Here is a 25970-nt window from a genome sequence, read left to right as displayed (position 1 = left end):
TCGGCACTCACCAATCTGGTTCCTTTTGAATGTTGCTTTATTGTTACATACTTACAAAAATTCTTTTAAAAACAGTTGACCAAATGGCAGGGGTGAGGGAGGACACAAATGGGCTCACAAGACAACCAAACACATGACAGCTGTTTCGCGCTAACAGCGCTTCATTTGACTTGTTTCAAAGAATTTTTAACCCCTTAAGGACGGAGGGTTTTCCGGCTCATTTCTCGCTTTCCAACTTCAAAAATCCATAACTTTTTCATTTTTCCGTGTACAGACCTGTGTGAGGGCTTATTTTGTGCGTAACAAATTTTACTTTCCCGTGATGTTATTTATTTTAACATGCCGTGTACTGCGAAGCTGAAAAAAAATTCCAAATGTGGAAAAATTGAAAAAAAACCGCACGTGCGTCACGTTCTTGTGGGCTCAGTTTTTACGACTTTCACTCTTCGCTCCAAATAACACGCCTACTTTATTCTTTGGTTCGGTGCGATCGCGGTGATACCAAATTTATATAGGTTTTATTGTGTTTTAATACATTTTCAAAAATTAAACGAATGTGTACAAAAAAGAAAAAAAAATTTTTGCCATCTTCTGACGCTAATAACTTTTTTATACTTTGGCGCACGGAAATGTGTGAGGGGTCATTTTTTGCGAAATGAGGCGACGTTTTCATTGCTACCATTTTGAGGTCTGTGCGACATTTTGATCATTTTTTATTTCATTTTTTATGTTATGTAAAAAGGTGTAAAAGTCGCATTTCGGACATTTGGGCGCCATTTCCCGCCTCGGAGGTCACCGCCGGCCGTAACCGTTTTTATATTTTGATAGATCGGGCATTTTGGGACGCGGCGATACCTAATATGTCTGTGATTTTTACTGTTTGTTATGTTTTATATCCGTTCTAGGGAAAGGGGGGTGATTTGAACTTTTAATATTTTATTAATTTTTTTTATTTTTTAAACTTTTTTTTTTCTTTTTTTTTTCACTATTTTTTAGACCATCTAGGGTACAATAACCCTAGATGATCAGATCGCTCCTACCATATACTGCAATACTACAGTATTGCAATATATGGCGTTTTTGCAGGTCTTACATTACAATGAGCCACTGGCTCATTGTAACGAACCTGCATAAACCATGTAGCCTCGTGTCAAGAGAAGACCCGAGGCTACCATGGTAACCGATCGCCGCCCCCCGATGACGTTCGGGGGCGTGGCGATCGAAAAAAAGATGGCGGCGCCCGCGCGCCGCCGTCTTTTAAACGCCGCCCGCGACTTTGCGGGCGGCGTTTAGAGGGTTAATAGCCGCGATCGGTGCAAGCACCGACCGCGGTTATTAGCGGTGGGGGTTTTGTGCAAAATGCAAAAACCCCCACCTCTGTATGAAGAGGACTCAGCCCGTGAGCCCTCTTCATACTTCCCTTATACCTCTGCGCCGTAGAGCTACGGCGCAGAGCGTTAAGGGGTTAAAAGAATTTTTGTAAGTATGTAACAATAAAGCAACATTCAAAAGGAACAAGATTGGGGAGTGCCGATTCTACTGTTTTTTATATCGCTATTTTTATGGAACCGGAGCACCTCCACACCTTTGATGTCAGATTTATGCCTTGATGAATAGTATGTCTTCACACCAAAACATGACCATGGAATAGTGCCACCCTACTTCTTAATCTTCTATGCCTTGCAAGTCAAGTTACCCCTAATAAGAATAGTTAAAAGGGACACCGTCCCTTGATGAGTCACTTTTAGAGGCTGAAGGGAACGTTACTTTACATGCCCATGTATTCAGTTTTATAGTACTTGAAGAATACTTTTAGTATCATATAAAATAGATAAAGATTCATTGAGGTACAGAAACAGAGATCAGCGCTGATAAAAACAGTAGTGATTGCAATCTGTTGTAGCATTGTTGTAGGTACCATAGAACCAAAGATGAGGGGCATCTGGAGTTACAGTATACTCAGTGTGGCAATATTTCATACCCTACCCAAGGGTGTTGATGGTAGGTTTCCTTTAAACTATCAAGAATCTACCTATTAAGGTAGACCTGATGGTAGGTTCCCATTAATATCCTAAACTCTTGTTCCCCAACCCTATAACAATTTCTAAGCTAGTCTACAGTGTATCTGATATGCTTATGTCCCAGAGAGGATATTGGGGGGTGGAGTGGGTGCATAGACTACTCCACATCCCAGTAGCCTCCACTGTCCCTGCCTATCTGTACGCGGGCAGATTGAATCCAGCACGCCGCCGGCTGCCAGAGTTGTGTGCACGTGCAGTAGCTCCAGCTCAAATGCCGGGCACGAGCGACAATGTGCACACCAGGCGACACGATTCAACCTAGCTGCGCACAGGTAGGCAGAGACAGCAGAAGCTACTGGGACATGGTGTAGCCTTTGATCCCGCTCCTCGAAGACGCAGAATATTTCCATATTACATAAACTGTAAATTACTTTGGAAATTGTTATGGGGCGAGTTAGGGAAGAATAGTTTAGTTTAATATTTATAATATTAATAGGATCTACATTAATAGGTAGATTCCTTATGGTAGGTTTCCTTTAAATGTGGTAACAGATTCCCTAATCCAATTTACTGTAATGAGGAAACCCTCTTGAAAAGTTTATAGCATAGTGTTTACTGTTCCTAGGGTGTAGGTTACCTTTATAAATGGTTAATGTCTCAGCAGCAGCCACACTGCCTGGATTGGAGATACTTTGTATTAGTGACTTATGATTGCAAATATTTAAATTGATGTAAAATTAGTGGGAGTGCAGTTATGGGATATATACCATATTGAATAAAATCGTGACCCTTCAGTGAATGTCCATACATTACACCTTTCTAATGTTCACAAACATTTTCAATGAGAGGTTGGAAATCACAGGCAGGTATTTTGACCTATAAGTTTTGCCCACAAGTGAACCCCTGCAAGAAGCCCGATTTATGGGGTGTTCATAGCTGGCTACATAATCCTGATGTGTGTTTCTCATTTTACTCAGCAGGCAGCACAGTATATGCATCTATGATATGGAGAACATCCACTCATCACATCATTGGATTTCTGGGATTGTATGAAATATAACAGCATTATTTCCCCTTACTCAAAAATGTTTGGCTACACAAATAAAATTAATTCACGTGTTCTGAAAAGGCTCCAGGTCTACTAAAGGCGCAGCTGTGAGATTTTGTAGACTGACAAAAAATCTCCTGCTGAAGTGTGACAAGTAAATATTTAGCAGCTCGTGTGGAAGTGGATAGTAATAACCGGCTGTAATTCTGCTGAGCCATTGTTTCTCACCCAAGTGGGAAGGGGCTCTGCTCTAAATATAGACTATGAGACAACAATGGAGCGTGGAGCTACTGTGCTGGGAGGTAATACATAGTAGCTATTCTAAAGATACGTCCCCACATTTCTGATAAAGGGGCATAAGATATTTACTGGAGGGGATAAGTGACTGTAAATACCTAGCAAAGAAAATACTGCACAGATTAGAACAGAACTTGTCGGTCTCATCAGCATTTTCACACACAGAAAACAGTTTGCATTAACATTTGTGTTTTGTAAATGCAACACTAACGTGATGTAAACACATACCTCTTGGCACTCAGCAATGGATATATTTGTTATTTGCCATATAATCCTTAAAGGGGTTGTCCAAGGGAATGAAAAAATCCTTGAGTGGCCAGGATGGGGTGGGTAAAAAAAAAAAAAAAAAAAAAAAAAAAAATAATATATATATATATATATATATATTTATTATATACACACACACACACACACACATGAACTTATTTCCGCGGTCCCTCCCGGCGTCCCGCGCTGCAATCTCTTCGGTCCATGCCCCATGTAAACAAACAGGGGCATGGAAGCCACTGTGCATTCAGTTTCCGGCCAGCCAGGGTGGCTGTCCACGCCCACCTGTCCCTATTCCCAGCGTTGTATCATGCGGGACGGGTGGGTGTGACCGGCCGGAAGCGGAGCGCAGCACGTGATGCCGTGAGGGACCACGGAGGTAAGTACATGTTTATTTTATAACCTGCCCCATCCCAGCCACCCAAGAGTTTTTTCATACCCTCGGACAACCCCTTTAAAAAACAAAGCTAAATCTTCTTAATCTGGGGCACAAATGCAACACAATGGGGCTCATTTACCAAGGGTCCGCAGACCACACAAACTTCGCATATTCCAACGATTACTGATTTGAGCCACATTTAAAAGGGTATTGTAACGCACGCAATCAGATTTTGGCGCATCAGCTTCGGGTTTCATGCAACACAAATCAGGGGACAGGCAGTCGGATGATCCGACGGATTTGGACTGAGCACCGGATTTAACATTGCACTTACATGCACCGAGAAGAAGAAGGTGAACTCCGGTGGACATGAGCAGGGAAGCGACACATGCAGGATATCGGGCGCACGATCTACGTGAATCGCGGCAGGGTAAGTAAATGTGCCCCACAGTGTATTTCATGTTGGGAAGAAGTGAAAGGACAGAGGTTTTTTATACTCCTGTGTTAGTGAGATGATGATTTGTTATGTTGTGGTTTTTGTATACAGATCCATGTTCTCTTTTCATTCTCATTCTAACAGCAGAGAACTTTCACCATATAATTATCATCTCACAGCAATGAGCTGAATGCAATGCAAATAAAACGGGTTTGCTCAATGGATTAATATGTTCACTACTGCATTTTCTTAAAGGTTGGTCTTTTTCCAGCCTTATATTATGTACTATGATTGAAGGGGGGGGGGAGGGGGTTTCCAAAAATTACAATGACCCCCTCATCCACCTTGTACTGGGGCCCTCAGCCGTTGCTAGAATTGGAGTCCGCAAGAGCCCTGTGTAAATGCAGGATTACGTACAAACTAGTGGAGTTTATTCATTACAAGTATAGATATGGAAGGGGAGAGACAGTATATCCTGGAGGCGTCAATGCAGTTCTGAGCCCTATAAACACACAGTGGACCCACACACTACCAGTTCCATCGTTAAGGGCCAAAAGTTTGATCTATAAACAGCTCTTATGTGGCTTGGACATGTAGTTCTACAGACAGAATGGCCTCCATAAGATAGATGCCTGCTATGAGCTGAGCTGGGTGTGACCTCAGTTGGCTGGAGGTTTTCTGAACAAGTTTTTCCTGTGCAGCCATTGGTTTAATAGAAAGTCTGCATACTTCAAAGCCCTTTCTTCATATGGTAGCCCTCTTTTATGAGGTATTTCAGATTAGAGGGAAGCTTCGAATAGAGACATTTTTATGCATAACCGACATTCAAGATAATTTTTTTATATTGTGTGTGGGGGGATGTGGTCAACATGTTTTTAATATACTACAGCAGTGGTGGCGAACCTATGGCACGGGTGCCAGAGGTGGCACTCATAGCCCTCTCTGTGGGCACCCAGCCTATCACCAGAGAGGACTTCAGGTATCTTCCTGCAGTCCCAGACAGCCCAGGACTTGCTGTGCACAGAGCTATTTTAAAGTGACAGCTCTACCTGGGACTACTGGAGGGATTGGGAATGTGTGGACAGATCTGGATTAATCATTGTAGCTCCTGTTCCGGCCCTGATAATTTTTCCTGTTTAGGGGACCCTGGAGGAAAGTTACAATGATCATCCAAATTTCTTCTATTTTCTGCTTTATTGGTGTCCTCAGGGTGCGATTATGAATAAAAGATGTGACAGAGGAGGGAGTATAAATCACAAAACAAATTTCTGTGTTGGCACTTTGCGATAAGTGGGTCTAGGATGTAGTTTGGGCACTCCGTCTCTATAAGGTTCGCCATCACTGTACTACAGTAACAAATTCTGCTTAGTTTGTAAAAAATATACAAATAAAACTCCTCCATTCGATAGAGATTCCTATTCCAGCCTGTGCAGCGTGTGAGGCTGCATGAGCCAACATCTAATCTGACTGCGTTTGGTTAAACAGCTCTCAGAAGGGAAGAGAAACACCCTTTCACTTTCAGCTTTTGAAAATACTGCTCACAGCATACTACATCCTAGAAGAGACTGTAGACAGATTTACCATAGAAGTGTAGAAGTAACATAGTAACTAAGGGGCACTTAGCAGTTTGTTTCTCTACAAACTAAGGAGGATTTCTTAATGAAGTGTATTAGAAAAATGTTCACAAATCCCCCACACATACAATATCAATAATCTGAAATACCAGTAAATAATTGAATAGTTGACTTTTGATAGAGCAAGGGCCAATCATTGCAGTCACGAACAGTTAAGCATAAGCTAAAAATGTAACTGTTCTTGCACAAGTGACTATAGGGACCAACGACTGGCCACAGCGTTCATGGGATCCTCAGGGCTTATAGGGCATCTACCACCAGGATGAAAGACTGTATGCAGAAGAGACTGAGGGGCTCTAGGCTTCATTAACACCTATGGAAACTGGAGCCACTCAGGCTCATTTGCATACAGTCTTTCATCCAGGTGGTAAATGCTCTTTAAAGGAAATCTACCATCAGAATCATGGATTATAAACAAAGTACATTTACATGCTAGTATGTGCCCCCTCTGTAGGGATCTGCTTTTCTCTTAGCTTTGAATGCCTTTGTTTTTACGGAAAAAAAAGCATTTAAAATTATGAAAATTAGCCTGAGGGGCTCCACGCTCCATAGAATTTAATGTAGCATTTAGCCCCTCGGGCTCATTTGCATAGTTTTTCAAGCATATTGGCATAAGAAGATCAATGGCATAAGAAGTTAAAAGAAGAGCAGATCCTGATAAAGGGGCATTCATCAACATGTAAGTGTACTTGGTTTATTATCCCTGACACTGATGGTAGATTTCCTTTAAGGTTTGTCCAGGACTTGCATTGATGGAAAGGAGGAGCAAGAAGAGGATAAGACCAGGGTAAGGATGTGCACAAACATGACAAGTGTCACTGTAGCAAAAGGGAATAGCAGAGACTAGTTGATGGACCCGAGTGGTATTGGATTGAGAGTAGTGGTTCTGAGCGACCCTGCAGTGCAAGTCTTCCCTTAAAACAATGGACGTAAATTGAAAGTTCCTAGGGAAGAAAAATAAAAGGTGCATCTACACTTTGTGACTCATGCTGACACCATGTTTAGTAGCCAGGGTATAAAAGGAGGTAATCCAACAAATGCAAAGTTATATTTTATGCATAAGCTATAGTTTCTATGAAGGTACAAATCCTTTGTCATATATATTATACACACCAACACACATGTGCTGTCTGCATGACCATGTTCATTACACGATGCAACTTTAAATACAACATTTCATGTGCATTTACAGGTGCGGGTTTTTTGGACGAATGCTCTGCCTGCCATTCCATCAATAATTGCTAATGACACCCCTGTTCTAGTAATCGTTCTAGGAATTCCAGCACTCGAACCCTCAATTAGCTTTTTATCACCTGCCTTAAGGATATAGGATAACTACTTGGTAAAACCAATACAAAAAATGTCTCAACAATATTCTGTTATCAAACAATGATTAAAAAAAGGAAATTTTAGGACTAAAATATGAGAAAACACTTTAAAGGATAACTCTGATGGCGGCACTTCTCTTCCCGATCCATAAAACCTTATAAATTCAGCAGAAATCGTCTTAATTTACGAAATTAGCACCGAGAGCTACTGTGAACGTTGTATGAGGCTCTCGGTGATCCTCTGCTATTAACTTATTCATAACTCCTGCTCCACTTCTTCCCCAAATTCAGCAGTTCCTGAGAGCCAATGATGTTGCCTGGCTCTTGCGTGCAGCCAGAGGATGTGATGTTCTGCTGCAGTGTAACAGCCTGTGAAGCTGAAGAACTGAGGGCTTCTGTAACATGCCCAATGCCTCAAGCTCATTAGCATAATTTTAGACGTTGATTTTTAGAAGGAAGGAGGCTATGGATAACAAATATATGATGGTTACCACAGTCACAGTTCCTGGATCTATGAGTAATGTCTATGGGTTCTAATGACCAATTCTGATGGTAGATTTCCTTAAGTGCACTAGGAAGCACCTTATACGCAATATCAACAAAAGCCCCCAATGTCATACAGTCCTATTTTATGACACTGCATCACAGAATAGAATTTGTGAAATACCATACAATGACCACAGAATAAGAGGAAGCATTGTGAGCTCTTCTCAAAATAGATCTTTTAGGGAAAGGTTTTCTACAAAATGAAAAAGAAGTAGATTTCTAAATATCTTCATTTTCAGTCCATAGCGTATAATTGGGAAATCCATGTGACTCCAACCACAAGAAGTGCCCAGAATAGAAGACATAGTAATTAGATTAGACGCATCCTTTACAATATCTCATATCTGGGTGTATGAACAGTAGGCAGTGTCATGTGTTGGGTGCAGCTATAGGACGCATTCCAGTAAGTTTACCAGATATGTGTATGTCATCGCCTCCAGTCATATAAAGAAATGGACTGTGACACAAGCACATGACAGTAATGAGACTTGACTATTATGGTGGCCATGCATTATATGGAAAAATTTAAAATCTAAATAACTGTATTTTTTCTGTTAAAGGGGCAGGCTCATCGCTACCATAGCCTCTGGATGTGGCCTATGCAAGGCTGTAGCATGTGTACACTATTGTGGTGACTGCTGAGCCTGGGTACCAATAGAGAATAGTGGGAACGAGTGCTAGAGGAAGACAAGTGCAAGTTCTTTCTTGTTTTTACAGCACCTTTTTTTTAATAATCCAAGGTTGGTGGCATTTTTGTAAATTAGCCCACCACCCAATGAAAAGTAGACTAAGAGAGTATTGCCACCGCTCACCTCCAAGCCCATCAGCCCATGACAAAGCAATGGCTGCGGGATGTTGCCTTTGAAAACACTGACGTTACAGTTCTCGGGTCGTAAAACAGGCTTCCTCATGTTACTTCTATATGCCTTCAATATAGTATGGAAAGAGAGAGGTTTCCATTAGAAAGCACAAGGCAACCGCCAACAGACGCCAATGGGGGACATTTATCAAAAGTGTCAGAGCAGAACGGTTCTAGTTGCCCATGGCAACCAGAGCTCGGCTTTCATTTCCCAATGCTGTATATAAAAATTCAAGCTAAGCTCTGATTGGTTGCCATGAGCATCTATAACAATTTAGCTCCCCATTATGCCTGTCTGATGTCCGAAACTCATTGTAATTCAGAGCACAGTTGAAGAAAACCGGAAAAACACAAATCTTCAATACATGACATCATGTATTTCTTAGAACAATTAGAGTAAAGTAACAGAGGAGCAGAATAAGTACAGTGAGAAAAAAATCAGATCTCTGCTTAGAGATTAGACATGACAGCTTCCCTTCATAAACTCTTATCTCAATGCCCAATGTAGTGATAAACACAAGCGCATGACAGATCCTTCTGATAAAAGCGAACAAAATTACTCAATATTGGAAAAGGAGTTTAAAAAACAAAAACATAACATTTAGCAACAAATGTTATGAATAAATGGAGAAAACAAAAATTTCAAAATTTCAAACATGGTTTGTCTCAATTATTTCAAGGAAATCAACCATCATAAAGAAGCATCAAAAACCAGGGACACTTCCTCAAAGATCATGAGAAGATTCTATCCCTAGCACAGAATGAAGACCTGACAGAAATGCGAAATGAGCCGTTCTTGGTTAGATACATTTGATAGAAGTTTCGTGCACATGCCTTAAGCCACAACCACATCAAAAGATGTGCCGCATGCAATCGAGCAGCGATCTGTTTGATTTGGACTACCCCTTTTAAAAACACATTGGAGTAGATTTACTAAGCGAAGGACTCTTTCACATTTGTTTTTACGATAGTAACTTTTCACTTAACCCATTGTGGCTTATGAACATATAGATTGGTTTTAGCTTCCTGAAAACCCATTGAAAAGAATGGTTCAATAAGGCATCACTGAAAAATCACTGAAGTCAGGAAGCAAAAAACAATCTGTATGTGTCCATAAGCCAAAATGGGTTAAGTGAAAAATCACTGACGTAAAAAAAAAAAAAACTTGTGAAAGAGTCCTTAGCTTAGTAAATCTACTCCCATGTGTTTTTAAAAGGGTAGTCCAAATCAAACACATCCCTGCTCGATTGCAAGCCGCACACTTTTTGATAGGCTGATCGCTGTCCTCAGCAGGGACATAACTGGCGCTTCATGATCGGCAGTCAGTCAGGCCTTCCCAAATGTTGGTGGGCACCAGTGGCTACCTGAAGGTAGCGTCCGTGGAAGGGCCACAGTGGGAGGAGTTGCCGTCTTACTCTCAGGATCAGCAGGCGTCCTCTTATTTTGGATCCCCACTGCAGATAAACTGATGTCACTTTTCATCCTTTTGTCAATAAAGATGTGAATCCACATTCTCTTTATGACCCAGAATCACAAGGTCCATAGACTGTCCAGGAAATGCCTTCTATACGGATGACATCAGAATATTCTATCATCCTGTGCCTGGTGCACCCCCTGACACCATATAATCACATATATAATCACACTCTTGTAAGAGGGGAAGGATTTCTATACATTGGTTAATAAACAATGGCTGTAGTTTTCCTATGTGCCCCCTTCTCATGTAGGTAGTGAGGAGTGGTCACCTGTGACGTGAGGAGACTGTCAGGAGTGGAGCGCCCCTACAAGTCACTATCCGCCTCGCCACATCACACCCTGCAGACACCCGGGCCCGCCCCATCCACCTGCTGAGCCCCTGGCGCCCCTTCCTGTCAGGCGGAGGTCAGTTATCAGCCCCGAGACTTCTCACACCTGCAGGGGACTTGTTCTCAGCTCGTGTTACCTGGAAAGGGTTAACTTCCACCGGGTCCGCAAAGGGGTTAGTGTCGAAGCCGTCCATGGCTCCTTCCGCGAGGGTCAAAGTGTGTCACTGGCTCCTCCAGCCGGGACTCCTCCTAGGACAGGTACCTCCTGGATGTGACGGGGCAGTCTATCCAGGGCGGGGCTGCCGTCTGCGACGTCTGTGCTAGAGCCAATAGACGAGCAGCGGCCTGCTTAATAGCCAATCAGCAAGCGAGTTTGTGCAAGAAGAGGCGGAACTTGGACGACAGGACTCAAAGAGCCGCTGCTGTTACGGGGGTGTGGCCTAAGGGGCGGGGCTAAACTGGGCTAACACAGTCCTGATTTCCGGGATGGGTGTGTCTTAACCGGTCTACAGGTGACAATAGCAACAAGTGAGTCTTCATGACGTCAGCGGGCGGGTGTGTGTTCACGATGGAGGTTGCTGTGGTTCCTGTATCTCCTAATAAAGGAAAGACTCGTGATAATTAAGATGCTTGTTAATTGTTTGTCTGTAATGAGCCGGAGCCTCACCGCCTATCCGATCTCCAGTGTAACTAGGGGGAGGCTATTCATAGCGTAATGTCAACGGCTACATGTAGACTACACTTCCCGGCATGCGCTGCGGTGTGATGTGGCTGCGCACTGCGGGCTGGACAGACGTGGAGTAGTGAATGATGGCTGAACCCAGAGGTGAGCGGAGGACAGCAGCGCGGAAGGACATGGGACTGGGCAGGCCGCTCTTAGAGCGATAGTTCCTGTACAGGACAAGGATGTAGTCACGGTCATTAGAGTGGGGCGTGCTGGGAGATGTAGTCCTACACGTCCTGATTACAGTGTACAGGAAGTAGCTGCAGCTCTAATAGTCAGACTCTAGGTCTAGGAAATAATCCGTCTGTATTGTGGCTATAATGTTTTATGGGTATAATGGATTCTATATTATCATATTGAGGTAAATATGTAGAAGTGGGGTGAGGCTGACATTGGCGGCAGGGGTTTCTAGGAGCTTGTACACACAGCAAGTTTTAGCACAGACTTTCTTTTGGAAACCTCTTTATCATGATTCATCCCAAATTGATTTTAATGGATGTGACATGCACAATCTCACTGCTGGAATCCGTACAAAAACCATACCCCAATTGCAAACCGTATATATACCATATATATGGTTTGCTAAGGCAGGCGTTTTCCAGGTCTCAATTCCAAACATGTGATGGTACCCAGTGAGCCTAGCCATTTTTCTGCCTATCTCCAAACTACACCCCCTGGTGAAATAGCTATGTACCATGTTTACTGCAAATTATCAATTGAGGTACCCAGGGATCTCAAGAACGAGGGTCCATTGTACTGCACATGAGCAGTACAACATTCTCCCTAGATATTCATATCTATGTGGATGATGGAGATGGTTCAGCACCATTTTCGCCTACCTCAGTCAGTGCCAGACAGTTAATGGAGTGGCAGCAGCCCTTTTCTGGTTCTAAGAAACAAAAAAATGTTTGCCCTATAATTGCAAAAAACGATCATCAGGAAAGAGACAACGCAAGGGGAACAAAGTGGCAAAGTCCGACAAAAAAAAACACGAAGTCCAAACAGCACAACAGATATGTTCCTCTGCTTCTACGTCCTCCTCTTTTAACCGGTGGCAGGATATTAATAAAGAGACACTGTACCTTTTCAGTTTGCGATCATAACTCACAAGTAGGAATATTTTTTTTAACAGAATACTCACAAACATATGTAAAATGCACGCTGTAGGTCATGCCCGACTCTGAGTTTCACCTAGAATGGCTTCTTCCTTTTCTGGTTCAAACTCCTCACCTTACAGAGGCCATAACACTTTTATTTTACTGTTTCAAGAGCTGTATGAGGCTTGTTATCTGCAGGACAGGTTGTGCTCCCTATTGGCACCATTTTCCATTCAATGTAATGTACTGGGAAGTGGTAAAAAATTTCAAATAAAGCAGAAATCCCAAAAAATACATTCTGCCACATTCTTATGCGTTTTGTTTTTAGCTTTCTTGCGTGGTCCAGATGACACCTCTTCTTTTTTCTTTGGGTCATTTCTGTATAGGTTTGTTATGTTTTAATACCTTTAAAACAAAATTCACATCTTTAAAAAAAAAAAAAAAAAATTGCTGTCTCGCCATATTCTGATATCCATTTCCTTGACATGTTTGTGTGTACAGACCTGAGTAATATGTTATGCAGGACGAGCTGATAATAATAATGATAATAATTCTTTATTTATATGGCGCACACAGATTATGCAGCGCTGCACAGAGCTTGCCAAATCAGTCCTTGTTCCCCTGGGGCTCACAATCTAATCAACCTATGAATATGTTTTGGAGTGTGGGAGGAAACCGGAGGATCCAGAGGAAACCCACACAAACACGGAGAGAACATACAAACTTTTTGCAGATGTTGACTCTGGGAATTGAACCCAGGACCCCAGCGCTGCAAGGCTGTAGTTCTAACCACTAAGCTACCATTGCTACCATTCTGGGGACTGTATACAACCCTTTGATCACTTTTTATCCAAATTTTTTGAGTGGCAAATCAGACATTTTTCCTATTAACTTCCACATATGATGAACTTCTTATTTCAAAATTTTAATAGATTGGGGCACAGGTCAACTAACATTATGATTTCATTGGCGCACCTCTGGTTCTGTCATTTGGTGTTGGATCAATTATGCAAAGTAACATGATGTAATACATTTATGTGTGAACTCAAATCCATCCAGCTCTTGGGCCATGTTTAAGGGGTTATCCGGGTTTAAATTTTTTTTTTATGGCCGGGCTGGGGAGGGCTATTTAAACATAATAAACATGTACTTACCTCCTCCGGTGCTGCCGATGTCCCGCGCCACGGCCCGTCTTCTCCGTGCGCCGGTTTCAGTAACAATGCGCACAGGGAGCTTCCGGCCGGCCGGATGCTCCCATGCGCACCATCTCCCAGCGCTTACAACGCTGAGAGATAGGGACGGATGGGAGGAGCCGTCCACAACGCGGACCGGAAGCTCCCTGTGCGCGGCTTCCGTGCCCCTGTTTGTTTACAGGGGCACGGAACGAAGTGACCGCGGCGCGGGACATCGGCGGCGCCAGAGGAGGTAAGTCCATGTTTATTATGTTTAACTATCCCTCCCCAGCCCGGCCATAAAAAAAAAATTAAACCCGGATAACCCCTTTAAAGTCACTTGTTTAAGCCCTAATTTGGAGTCCTTTAAAAGCTGCAGGTTGCAGACCTAGCTGCAGTGACTCGCAGCTCCTCTTCCCCTCTCCATAGAACTTCTATTTAGGCTACATTCACAGGACCGTGCAGGGAGAATATATATACGTCACCATAAACGGAAATAGGTGCGCAAAACGATACTGTGCCGCACAAGTGTGGTATCGCTCTGTACACAGGAAAAAAAAATTGCTTGATCTATTTTTCATGCCTCTGTTCTTTTTGTGGCTTTTGATTACATATTTTGGCATCAGTGGTTATTGATGGGCAGTGCTGGTCCACCTCTTGTGTATAGTATACACAGGAAAAAGATAGGAATGTCCTATCTTCCCCTGTGTGCACGGCTATGGCCGAGCAGGAATACATCCATGTAAATGTAGCCATAATGTGACAACTGTGTAAGTGGAGAAACAAGCACTTACCTCTGATCATTTATATTACAATGTTTCTTATATCCACTTGTTCTATAGGGTTATGCAAAGATTTGGAAAATGTAGGGACCACAGTGTTTAATTGCTTCTTCCTGTCAGTGTATGGAATGAAACAGCAGCCGAATTATGTTCCTGTCTTGCTACTTTTACCAACACTGAACCATTGTAACAAGATCATCAGCTGAGAGATGAAGTTGTGCCTTTACACACTGAAGTCTGTATTTACTGGATGGGAAAAATGTCAAATCACATCAGATCTAAATACTTGGGACACTGAGATAATAATTTTAGGGGGTCCCTGAGTCCCCTGTGTATGCATAATCTGTGTGTATTATACAAATAAAGGAATTGTTTAATGGGAACCTTTCATCTCCCTCTACTATATAATCCCCACACAGTAGTTTATAGGCAACTGAAACATTGCTGTAGTGCTGTAATAATAATTTTTATTCTTCCTGCCTTCTCTCAGTTATCCAGTCACAGGGGAAGCTCTTGAATGCAGTCAAACTCCCCTGCCTCCTCAAGGCTGTTCTGTCTTGTAACCCTGGCCCTCAGCACTGCCCCAGTTCCATGTCTCTACATGTAAGTTTGTGAATCCCGGAACATCCACAGTGGGCCCCACTGGTGCATCCGCCAGTAATGTCCGCTAGCTCCGGCGGCCACTCAGCGTGTATTACTGGCGCATTCGTTGTGTACCTGTGGAGCTGACCATGGACATGCAGGCTGGTGCCAAACTGAAAGCTGCAGCGCACGTGCCCAGGAATTCCAAACTTCTATGTAGAGAGGTGGAGGTGGGGGCAGTGCTGTGGGCGGGGTTTCAAGACTGAACGGCCATGAGTAGGTGGGGGAGCTTGACTGCATTCAACAGTTCCCCCCACGTGACTGCATAACTGAGAGAAGACCAGAAGCATAAAAGTTATTACAGCATCATAGAAGAATTAAATTACAAAAAATTGTGACAACTTTACAGTTTCCTATAAAATACTGTGTGGGGGTTATTTAGTAGGGAGGAGGGGACAGGTTCCCTTTCATTTACTTCTAATGGATGTACTTATGTAAGGGGATTTTCACCAATACATTTCCGTAAAGGAAGGAAAGGACTTGCTTAATTTTTAGTCCTCTTCTGTCATATACAGTGTTTCTTCTGTCCTGTGTGGTACAAGACTATGCATGGGGCAAGCTTGGAGGTGACAGTGAAGTAGCACAGCTATGGGCTAATGGTGACTCTGGACGCAAAATCGAGGCAAATAAACCTTACGCAGAGGTAAGTAAAAGCATGTAGTAAACATAACATATACACTTATGTAATTAAATTATTGTAGTCATTCTCACAGGGCTTAATACACATTTTAAGAAGAGATTGTTATTGCCACAAGGGTTAATTGTTAGATTGTATAACTGTAACATATTCCTTTATTTAGTAGTAGTAATATTATTATTAATACAGTCTTAATACAACAGGCATTTGAAGGCATCCAATTTCACAGGAGGCTGATCTCCCCCTTTGTGAAATTGAGTTTGACACTACTACACTACTTTAGATTATCCTAATAAACTCAGGTAACTCAAAGGGTGGAACAAACTATGTTATTGATTTGACTTGATTTTCTAGTGAAGTTATTCTTTCTATGATGTCAGAGGATACATCAACATGACCCTGAAGAAGCTCATCTCATAACTACTCACCATGAAAAGTAGATGTGTATACATCTGATGGTGTTATTTATCTTATGGGAACTTATCAGATTTGTATCTGTTGATCAATACATTCAGAATGGCACACGGGATTTGGTGTAGAGATGTGAATTTCCTTTGATTATCATTCTCAATACTATACATTGTCCTAGTATATATCATTTTTGTCATTTATCTCTATACAGACCCTTAGGCTGGTGCCACACGTAGCGCTTTGTCTGCGCACGCAAACGCAGACAAAGTCACGCCCACCGGGGCGGGCCTCGGCCCGATCGCATCGGCGTTAATTTAATTTAACGCAAAACACCAGCGGCTCGTTCCCGATCGCAGGCTTTTCCATAGAAACGCCGATGCGATCGTGCCGAGGCCCGCCCTGGTGGGCGCAACTTTGTTTGCGTTTGCAAGCGCAGACAAAGTGCTACATGTTGCACCAGCCTAACTTTTCCTTCCTGTTTTTTTTCCTTCCTCAGTTGTGGATGGGAACACATCCCAAAGGTGATGCTTTGATAACAGACAATCGTGTTAACCAGAAGACTTTAGGACAATGGATTGCAGCCCATCCAGATTGTCTGGGGTCAAAGGTCAGAGAAGTTTTCCAGGATCAGCTGCCATTCCTGTTTAAAGTTCTGTCTGTGAGGCTTGCACTGTCCATCCAAGCTCATCCAGACAAGGTAACAAATAATAATAATAATCTTTGTATATATAGGGCCATAAAATTCTGTAGCGCTTTACAAGACTGGGACTACAGATATATCTAACTGTCAAGTAAGTTTCCAGGGTAGCGCTGCCCATAAATATGAGTACTGCTCTATTTGTAAAGATTTTTTTTCCTTTTTCCAAATTTTTTTTTTATTAAGAAAATGCCAACGTTTTCATCACTTGTTATAGGCCAATAGCCTGTCTTATTCCTAAGAATGTCTCCTCTTTAGATATTATTTACCCAAGAATAAATATATTATGTATATAAAACAAGATGGGGAACACATCTTTAAAACTATTGTTGGTTTACGTTTGCCATTTAAAACTTATATTTTATGATATAAATATTGAAAATGTACCTTAAAAGACACGTACCATCAGATTTACCGGTGGTAGATAATAAGTACTCATCTTTCTGTCCAGTTCTCCTGTGCTTGAATCTTCTTTGCTGGAAATACCACATTTTTAAGAAAATCTCTTTTGTATGATGTTCAAATTAGGCTGTGTGTCACCGTAGGGCTCCTTACTGTTCAGTGCTCCCATTGCTGGCCTATGGGGGACATGTATACGGCCATATATATTCTCCCCCACGTCGTGTGAATGTAGCCTTACGCTGTGTACACATGGTTTGATACTCTTCAGTAAAAGTCTTAGTATGGTTGTAGTATTTAATAGCTTGGGATCCATAGAAGTTCTCCATGACATCAATAAGCTGAATCTGAACTGGTAATGTTATCACCTGAATGTCTCTTCTAGCTTTGTTGCTGCAAAAGCATAAAGATATTAAAAACCTTTTACTTTTTATTTTCTCCTTTTAAATAACCTTTTATCATTATCATTATATCTGCCTTTTGGATAATGCCCTATTCCACATCCATATACCAGATTTTGGTACATGGGTGTCAGAAAGTGGCGTCTACAGCCTACTCCTTTGAGATGGTCCATGTAGTAACCTGTATGTTATTGACCGTTTATACTTTCCTCCCTCACATAAGCTTCCTTTGAAACTGTACTTCTCCTCTGTTTCTCCATATATTCTTCTCTCTTCTTACGTATATGTTGTTCTAACATCTCAGTCATCTCTCCATTTTTATCTCTAACAATCTCCTTACCCAGGCACTGGCCAAGAAGCTGCATGCTCAATTTCCTCAGCATTATCCTGATGACAACCACAAGCCAGAGATGGCCATTGCTCTCACCCCTTTCCGGGGTCTTTGTGGATTCAGACCTATATCTGAGATTGTAGGATTCTTGCAGGGTACGCATCATACACATCACTCACTATGCCACTATGGCCCATATATGGGGAGCACTGCATTGGGAAGATATTTTTGCATCCTATGTTGCCAGCCATATTTGATTTGGCAGATCACTTTGGTTTTGATGCCTGCTGCTTGTCACTTTCTGAAAAGTAAAATTTGGAACAAATAACTTGAACACACCTTGGGTACTTTTATATATTGATGTTCTAATCCATAGCAATACAAATCAGTTAAATGCAGCTCCCATATCTGACAGTGGCCACTGTATCCTTGTGGAGAATAAAAGGAGATGTGACAAGTGTTTGGTTATCTCTGACACAAGGTAATCTCTCCATTTTATCCTAGGTATCCCAGAGTTCCGTGCACTTATTGGTCAGGATGCTGCGCAACAGCTGGAGTCCAGTACAGAAGATCCTAGTAAGGAGGTGGAGCAGAAGAAGGCGCTGCAGCACTGCTTCACCTGCATGATGCAGAGCTCCAAAAAAGAGTTTGCAGAACAATTGAACCTACTGGTGCAGCGTGTAACACAACAAGGTACACACACACACACACACGTGAAAAGTCGTTGCATCTGGCATAAAAATAAAATGTAGTGCAGCCAGCTTCTGGATACATCAAGAGGCGCGGGAGAATCCAGTGTATGATAAATAACTCCCAAACACCAGTATGGCAGTAACTTTATGTCAATTTAGACAACCTTTTTGCATCCAAGCTTTAACTTCCTGGCCGTGTTAAAGTGTTGCGTCAGTATGTAAACTTCTGGTTATAAATATATATTTATTGTAAGAAATTGGTTAGGGATGGCCTTTGCTGGAGTCAAAGGTCACACGTCTTTTCCCATCAATACCAGGCAAACAGCAGCAGGTAGGTACAAGCTGACTCTGGGTCAGGTTTATTGCAAGAAAAAAAAAAAAAAACATGCACGAAACAAAAATCCTTTCCTGTCCGGCACTGACTATACAAAGTTGAGGCCTGACTTACAACTGGAGGGCTTCTCCCGGACAGCCAACACAGCAATTTTGTAACCTAACTTGCATGTGGCTCTCACCCAGACAGCCCTGTGTCTCCAGGTGGAGAGAGAGAATTGCCCACCTGACTTTCCCTAAATACCTTCCTTCTGATCACCTCATTAATTAGGCAGCAGGTGAGTCTCTGGACTGCTACCTCACATATGTGAGGAACCTTGGAGAAATACACTCACCGGCCACTTTATTAGGTACACCTGTCCAACTGCTCGTTAACACTTAATTTCTAATCAGCCAATCACATGGCGGCAACTCGGTGCATTTAGGCATGTAGACATGGTCAAGACAATCTCCTGCAGTTCAAACCGAGCATCAGTATGGGGAAGAAAGGTGATTTGAGTGCCTTTGAACATGGCATGGTTGTTGGTGCCAGAAGGGCTGGTTTTCAGAAACTGCTGATCTACTGGGATTTTCACGCACAACCATCTCTAGGGTTTACAGAGAATGGTCCGAAAAAGAAAAAACATCCAGTGAGTGGCAGTTCTGTGGGCGGAAATGCCTTGTTGATGCCAGAGGTCAGAGGAGAATGGGCAGACTGGTTCGAGCTGATAGAAAGGCAACAGTGACTCAAATCGCCACCCGTTACAACCAAGGTAGGCAGAAGAGCATCTCTGAACGCACAGTACGTCGAACTTTGAGGCAGATAGGCTACAGCAGCAGAAGACCACACCGGGTGCCACTCCTTTCAGCTAAGAACAGGAAACTGAGGCTACAATTTGCACAAGCTCATCGAAATTGGACAGTAGAAGATTGGAAAAACGTTGCCTGGTCTGATGAGTCTCGATTTCTGCTGCGACATTCGGATGGTAGGGTCAGAATTTGGCGTCAACAACATGAAAGCATGGATCCATCCTGCCTTGTATCAACGGTTCAGGCCGGTGGTGGTGGTGTCATGGTGTGGGGAATATTTTCTTGGCACTCTTTGGGCCCCTTGGTACCAATTGAGCATCGTTGCAATGCCACAGCCTACCTGAGTATTGTTGCTGACCATGTCCATCCCTTTATGACCACGAAGTACCCAACATCTGATGGCTACTTTCAGCAGGATAATGCGCCATGTCATAAAGCTGGAATCATCTCAGACTGGTTTCTTGAACATGACAATGAGTTCACTGTACTCAAATGGCCTCCACAGTCACCAGATCTCAATCCAATAGAGCATCTTTGGGATGTGGTGGAACGGGAGATTTGCATCATGGATGTGCAGCCGACAAATCTGCGGCAACTGTGTGATGCCATCATGTCAATATGGACCAAAATCTCTGAGGAATGCTTCCAGCACCTTGTTGAATCTATGCCACCAAGAATTGAGGCAGTTCTGAAGGCAAAAGGGGGTCCAACCCGTTATTAGAATGGTGTACCTAATAAAGTGGCCGGTGAGTGTATACCTCCCCTCCACAATCTGTCCTGCACAGGTATCACAATAAATATATACACAGACATGAAAGTTTCTTCCCAGTCCCATCACTGTCCTATTTAACTGAAGGCAACATCTAGGATATCACCTTTGTATTTCCAGTTAAGCATTTTATAATTTCTGTTATGATTTAATATTTTTAAAGGGATTGGCCACTTTACCTCATGTTTTTGTAATGTGTGTGTAAGTCTGGGGGGGCAGGATATTAGGTAATTTACCAATATACATCTATTCATAGTTCTGCTCCGCTTTCTTGATATGAAAAGTAAAGCCTCCTGTCTTTTACCTTACCAGCCAGAGATTCCTGACCATAAAATGGCTGCAGACAGAGGGTCATGTAATCATCTGTCCATCAGCAATAGCCAGTTAGAGATCAAATGACCCTCCATCTGTGGAAATTTTTTTTAGAAAACATCCTAATCAACATCATCATCGCACCAGGCCCTGTCACATTATACTATTAATGACTGTTTCAAATCTTATATTTCAGTTCAAAGAGGTGAAGATGTGTCGTACTGTATTGGTAGTCTTCTCCTCAAACTCCACTCCCAGTTCCCCGGAGACATCGGTTGCTTTGCTATTTATTTTCTCAATGTGGTGACCCTTCAGCCTGGAGAGGCAATGTATCTGGGAGCCAATGAACCCCACGCATATTTGGAGGGAGGTAAGGATCCGCACACCATAGAAAGTTTTAAGGCAGTACAATATTTTATTCACCTGCTTGAGTTTTCAATATTTCTGCTTAATTTTATTTAAAATGTGATGACCCAGAAAAACAATAAAACACTTAAAAGTATTAGAAGAAAAGTACATTGGACTTAGGCCTATGCACACGAATGTATATGGCGGGTGAAAGCTAGCAGTACAAACAGTAGCTAGTGTTTGACCATCATAGAAGTGCATTGTGCATGGCAAGTTATGTTTTGTTGAAAATAAGGTGCGGTCGCATGTCCCCCTGGGCAGGGGAAGGGTAAGGAGAGCTCCACCTCTCCCTTCTCCAGCCCGCAGTGCTATGCCCAGGATTAGCTTATGTTCATGTGCATGAAGCTTTAGTTTTAGAAGTATTCGGGAACATTCATTGGTAGTGTTGCAAGATGCATGATCTTAACATTCAATAAAAGTGGTGACAATTTCCACCACATTCCTTACAAAACAGATAATAATAAACATCAAGGTCTTCATTGCCACTGCATGCTTGGATGCTCAAAAAAACCCATTGCTTTGATATTTCTTTTAGTTGAACCCTTTTCAATAGAATTGAAGCATGGTGACCAATGAAAAATAATGTCACAAACTAAAGCATGGTGTATATATAAAGAACTTCATGAGAGAGTGCACAAAGTACAAGGACACAATTGTGGTCCCAGAGAGCAGTGCAGGCGGAAGCTGGTATCACGCAGCCATGTTTACTCCAGGGAACCTAAGAACTGACCATGACATCCTAATGTGAGTTTCCTTCTGGGTACATTAGTGTAAGCTTAGTGCAGTAGCATAGTTTTGTGTCCTTGCTAGGCCAAAGCCATGCGCCTCACCAGCTAATAAATATGTCGGAAAGCAGAACATGCGGTGAGAACGGCACAAAACTATTGGAAACCCCATAGTAAATGTCCCCCATTGTGTATTCTGGACAGAAACTTTAGCTCTAGTATTCTACATTCAGGATTTATGTTTTCACATCTTGATACCTACTAAGCCTGCATTCACATTAACGTATGGAGGACGTATATACGGCCGATATACGTCCTCCATAGACGGCAATGGGCGCAAGGCGCCCTACGGGAGCGGTACGGTGCAGCATACGTGTGGCACCGTACCCGGGAAGAAGATAGGACCTGTCCTATCTTTACCCGTAGTACGGCGCCGTGCACCATTACTTCCTATGGAGAGGGGCAGGGATGAGCTGCGCTCACCTCCTCCTCCTCTCCCCGTGCACTGCCGTTGCCCGCTACGGTACGGTACGGGCGGGCAACGGCAGTGTGAATATAGCCTAACACTGTGCTTTTCTATTTCTTGCAAACAAGCTCATGGACAGTTCAAGGGGGTTTCATTCTAATAACCTTTATTCCCTATCCACAGTAGTGGGGATCCTGGGCCACCACTCCATTTACTCGCTTACTGTAGATACACAATGTAACACTATATGACTATAGAAAATGTCTTATAATTCAAGGTAGAGTAACAAGTGCATATTACGGTAATTATAGATGACTTAGTTGTGTCCTTGTGATATTATACAACATCTGCCTATGAACAAATACAATCTTTTTTTCCTTTCCAAACAGACTGTGTGGAATGCATGGCGTGTTCTGATAATACAGTCCGTGCAGGGCTTACCCCTAAGTTTATTGATGTGGATACACTTTGTGCAATGCTGACATACATACCAGCTCCTGCTGCTGACAAGCTGTTTACCCCTTCTCCAGTTAGTGGAGACCCTTACGCCCTCCTCTACAACCCTCCCGTACCTGATTTCTCAGTTATCAAAATTGAGGTGGGTATTTTATTCCTTTATATCATACATTTTTTTTTTTAGTTTAACAGTCATGAATTAAGGTTCTCAGTATTTTCTTTATAAATATACATTTTAATAATATATTTATATACTGTATTGTAAATGCATGGTATATTTTCAAGCTCATTTTTCCAACTGTTGATAAGATCAACCACCTGACTTTTTAGCGGACAGCTCATTAGCTACACTTTTAAATTGAGCTATTTACAGTGCTTTTTAACCATTTGGTTAGTAGAGCATGTACTTGTCTGAACCATTTCCCAAGGATCACTCCTAGACAATGGTTCATGAGGATCCATGTAAACTAATGCTATATGAAAGTTACTTGTCTGGGAAAAATGGAAGAAAACGTCAGTTTTTCTGACAAGAATCGGTTCTGCCTTTTGAATAAAGATTTAAGATTACCTAATCTGTATTCTATATAATTCCAATGAAATACACACTGAACTGTTTAAGAAAATAAATAACTCTTCCTCGTAGATTTTGTTCTGGGCTATGACTGGACGATTCCAAAACTTTAATTCATTTTTGGCAATTTAGTTCCAGATGCAGAAAACTATCTCCAGCGCATAATGCCACCTTCACGCTGCTTCACTGTAGGCATGATGTTCTTTTACTGATGTTGATTTAATTTTATTGTATTACTAAGGACTTATCCAGATGTTCCCTCTATGTTTTGCCTGTTTGTCCAGTCCAAGGTATACTCGGTTAGTACACAGCCATCAGCCTTGTCCTAGAATTGGACCAAAGCAAGTGCAATGTTACTTTAAAGGGGTATTCCCATGCGGGCATTCACATTTAATCCATTTGTCATATGTAAACATTTCTTCAATTGTTGTAAAAAAAAAAATGTGTGAAGATAATTTCTAATAAATGTAGCCATGTTATCCCTTAGAAACAAGATAGCTTCCTCGGATACAACCACTCTGCACTCTGGCAGCGGTGGCCAGACATGCACTATTGACCCCTGTCTGACCACCTGGATTCAGCGTTCATTACCACAGGACGGCTGGGGGACATATATATATATATATTTTATTATAATATAAAAACCTTTTTGTTTCTTTGTGCAATCACTCCAGCAGCGATGGTCGTATCCAAGGACACAGTCTTGTTTCTAAGGGACCATATGACTACATTTATGAGAAATTATCTTCACACAGGAACATTTTTTTTCATAACATCCAATTGAAGATATGTTTACACATGACAAATGAATTTAAATAAAATGTAAATGTCCAGATGGGAATACCCCTTTAAGTACAGCACATTGTCCAAATAAGCCCTAATTTGTTTTGAGCCATAGAGATAAGCGACATCTACCAATTCTTTTGGAAAGGTTACTGGGCTTGCAGTTGGAATCCTCTGTAACATAGTAAATCGCCTCTTTTAGGGCTAACTGTACACATTCCTGTGCAGAAAATAAATGAATGATGTTACTTTTCTTGTGCTTTAGGGATTTTTGCATGTTGTTTTTTTTTTTTTTACTTTTTAAGCCTATCAGTGTAAAAATCTGCAACAAATCCACATCGTGATGTGGGTTTGATGCATATTTTTGCTTGTAATGATGTTAGATCAGGTGAAACAAAACCGGTTAAAAAAAAACACATTTAAAAAATGCAACACTAAATTGGATATTGGATGTGTATTTTCAACATGACAATCTTCAACGTATGCAGACAACCTAGGACGTCAGAAACTATATCTCATTACATTTGGGCATTTTGTGGATCATACATGGAAAAATGTTTGATGCTTATGTATGATGACCATAGGGTAGTCTTATTGTTATGCTTTAAATACATGTTATAGCGTATAAGCCAAATTACCGTATATACTCGAGTATAAGCCGACCCAAGTATAAGCCGAGGCCCCTAATTTTACCACAAAAACCTGGTAAAACCTATATATTTTTTACTCAAGTATAAGCCGAGTTTGGGTTTTCAGCACATTTTTTTTGTGCTGAAAAACTAGGCTTATACTCAAGTATATAAGGTACTCAATATATCAGTATTTTACAAGTTCCTTTTTCCATTTGCAATTGGGCATAGCAGTGCATAAAGTAATATATATAAAATATATATTGTGACCGCTGTTAGCGGAGTCTAGGATATTCTTTAGAAATGCCCCAGTGTGGAGGAGAAATATAATCTGATTTATAAATGAAATCTACTCTATAGAAAGGAGTTTAAATGTCAGTCTTGTATCCTTACAGGTTCCATCTTCAGTATCACAGTACCTGGTGGCGCCCTTAGATTCTGCAAGCATTCTCCTGTTAGTCAGGGGCCAAGCCTCCAGCCAAGGAAGTCATGAAAGTTTAAGTCTTCGTCCAGGAACGGTTCTTTTCATCTCTGCTAATGAAAGTATAACTCTGAGTGTGGAGCCATCCCACAATCTCCTTTTATTCAGGGCTTGTTGTGTGTTGTAACGATGGAGAGAGATGCTGTTACATGACTACTTGCACAATCCTGCTGCAGTCCTCAGAGGTTTGTGACATTTTAGATGTTTACAGGACATACAGATTTACTGATGGCTGTCTGCCCTAACTTACTTGTTGAGATCTCAAGGGGATGGCAATGTTTTTTGTTTAGTTCTGGTACAGTCTTTTCCATTCTGGCTGGTCTTGTCTTATAAAGTATGCACTCCCACACTCGCTTAATATTCCCCATCGTCCTACCCGCTGGTGTCACCGGAGAGGGTGCAAGTCTAGTGCATGCGTGATCATACTTTCCTTGCACGGCCGGCTGAATGTGCAAGACTGATGTCACCGGCTGTCTGCGTATCAGCGGGCAGGACGAGGGGGTTGTTAAGTGAGCGAGGGCGTTCATACATTATCAGGCTCATTTGCAATAAGCAAATAAGTTAGGGCAGTCCACCATCAGCAAATATGGTGGCAGATCTCTAAGATTCAGGGACATTTCTGAAAACTGTCCTGGGGGGGGGG

General features: G+C 42.0%; 2 protein-coding genes across 4 annotated transcripts in view; one reads left to right on the top strand and one right to left on the bottom strand.

Moving 5' to 3' along the window:
- The window catches only part of SCAMP2 (secretory carrier membrane protein 2), a 24189-nt gene extending 12807 nt beyond the window's left edge, over positions 1-11382 (bottom strand). The window contains exon 1 of one of the 2 annotated variants that reach the window (XM_072147889.1): positions 10758-11382. In XM_072147889.1, coding sequence (XP_072003990.1) covers positions 10758-10814 — 57 coding nt within the window. In that variant the 5' untranslated portion in view covers positions 10815-11382. Of the gene's footprint in view, positions 1-10560; positions 10663-10757 lie in introns of those variants that run through there. The other variant, XM_072147890.1, reaches the window with a different exon arrangement.
- On the top strand, positions 10818-25970 carry MPI (mannose phosphate isomerase). 2 transcript variants are annotated; one of them, XM_072147888.1, is made up of 8 exons: positions 10818-11148; positions 15553-15680; positions 16582-16782; positions 17927-18068; positions 18418-18606; positions 21005-21178; positions 22797-23005; positions 25242-25970. In XM_072147888.1, coding segments are annotated over exons 1-8 (1257 nt in total). In that variant the 5' UTR covers positions 10818-11147; the 3' UTR covers positions 25455-25970. The 2 variants fall into 2 exon arrangements, with proteins under 2 accessions (XP_072003989.1, XP_072003987.1); XM_072147886.1 differs by having other exon boundaries at positions 10819-11446.

The sequence above is a fragment of the Engystomops pustulosus genome, chromosome 4 (genome assembly GCF_040894005.1).
Source record: "Engystomops pustulosus chromosome 4, aEngPut4.maternal, whole genome shotgun sequence".
Classification (NCBI taxonomy): Eukaryota; Metazoa; Chordata; class Amphibia; order Anura; family Leptodactylidae; genus Engystomops; species Engystomops pustulosus.
Note: the sequence above shows the minus strand (reverse complement) of the source record. Positions and strands in the feature narration are given on the sequence as shown.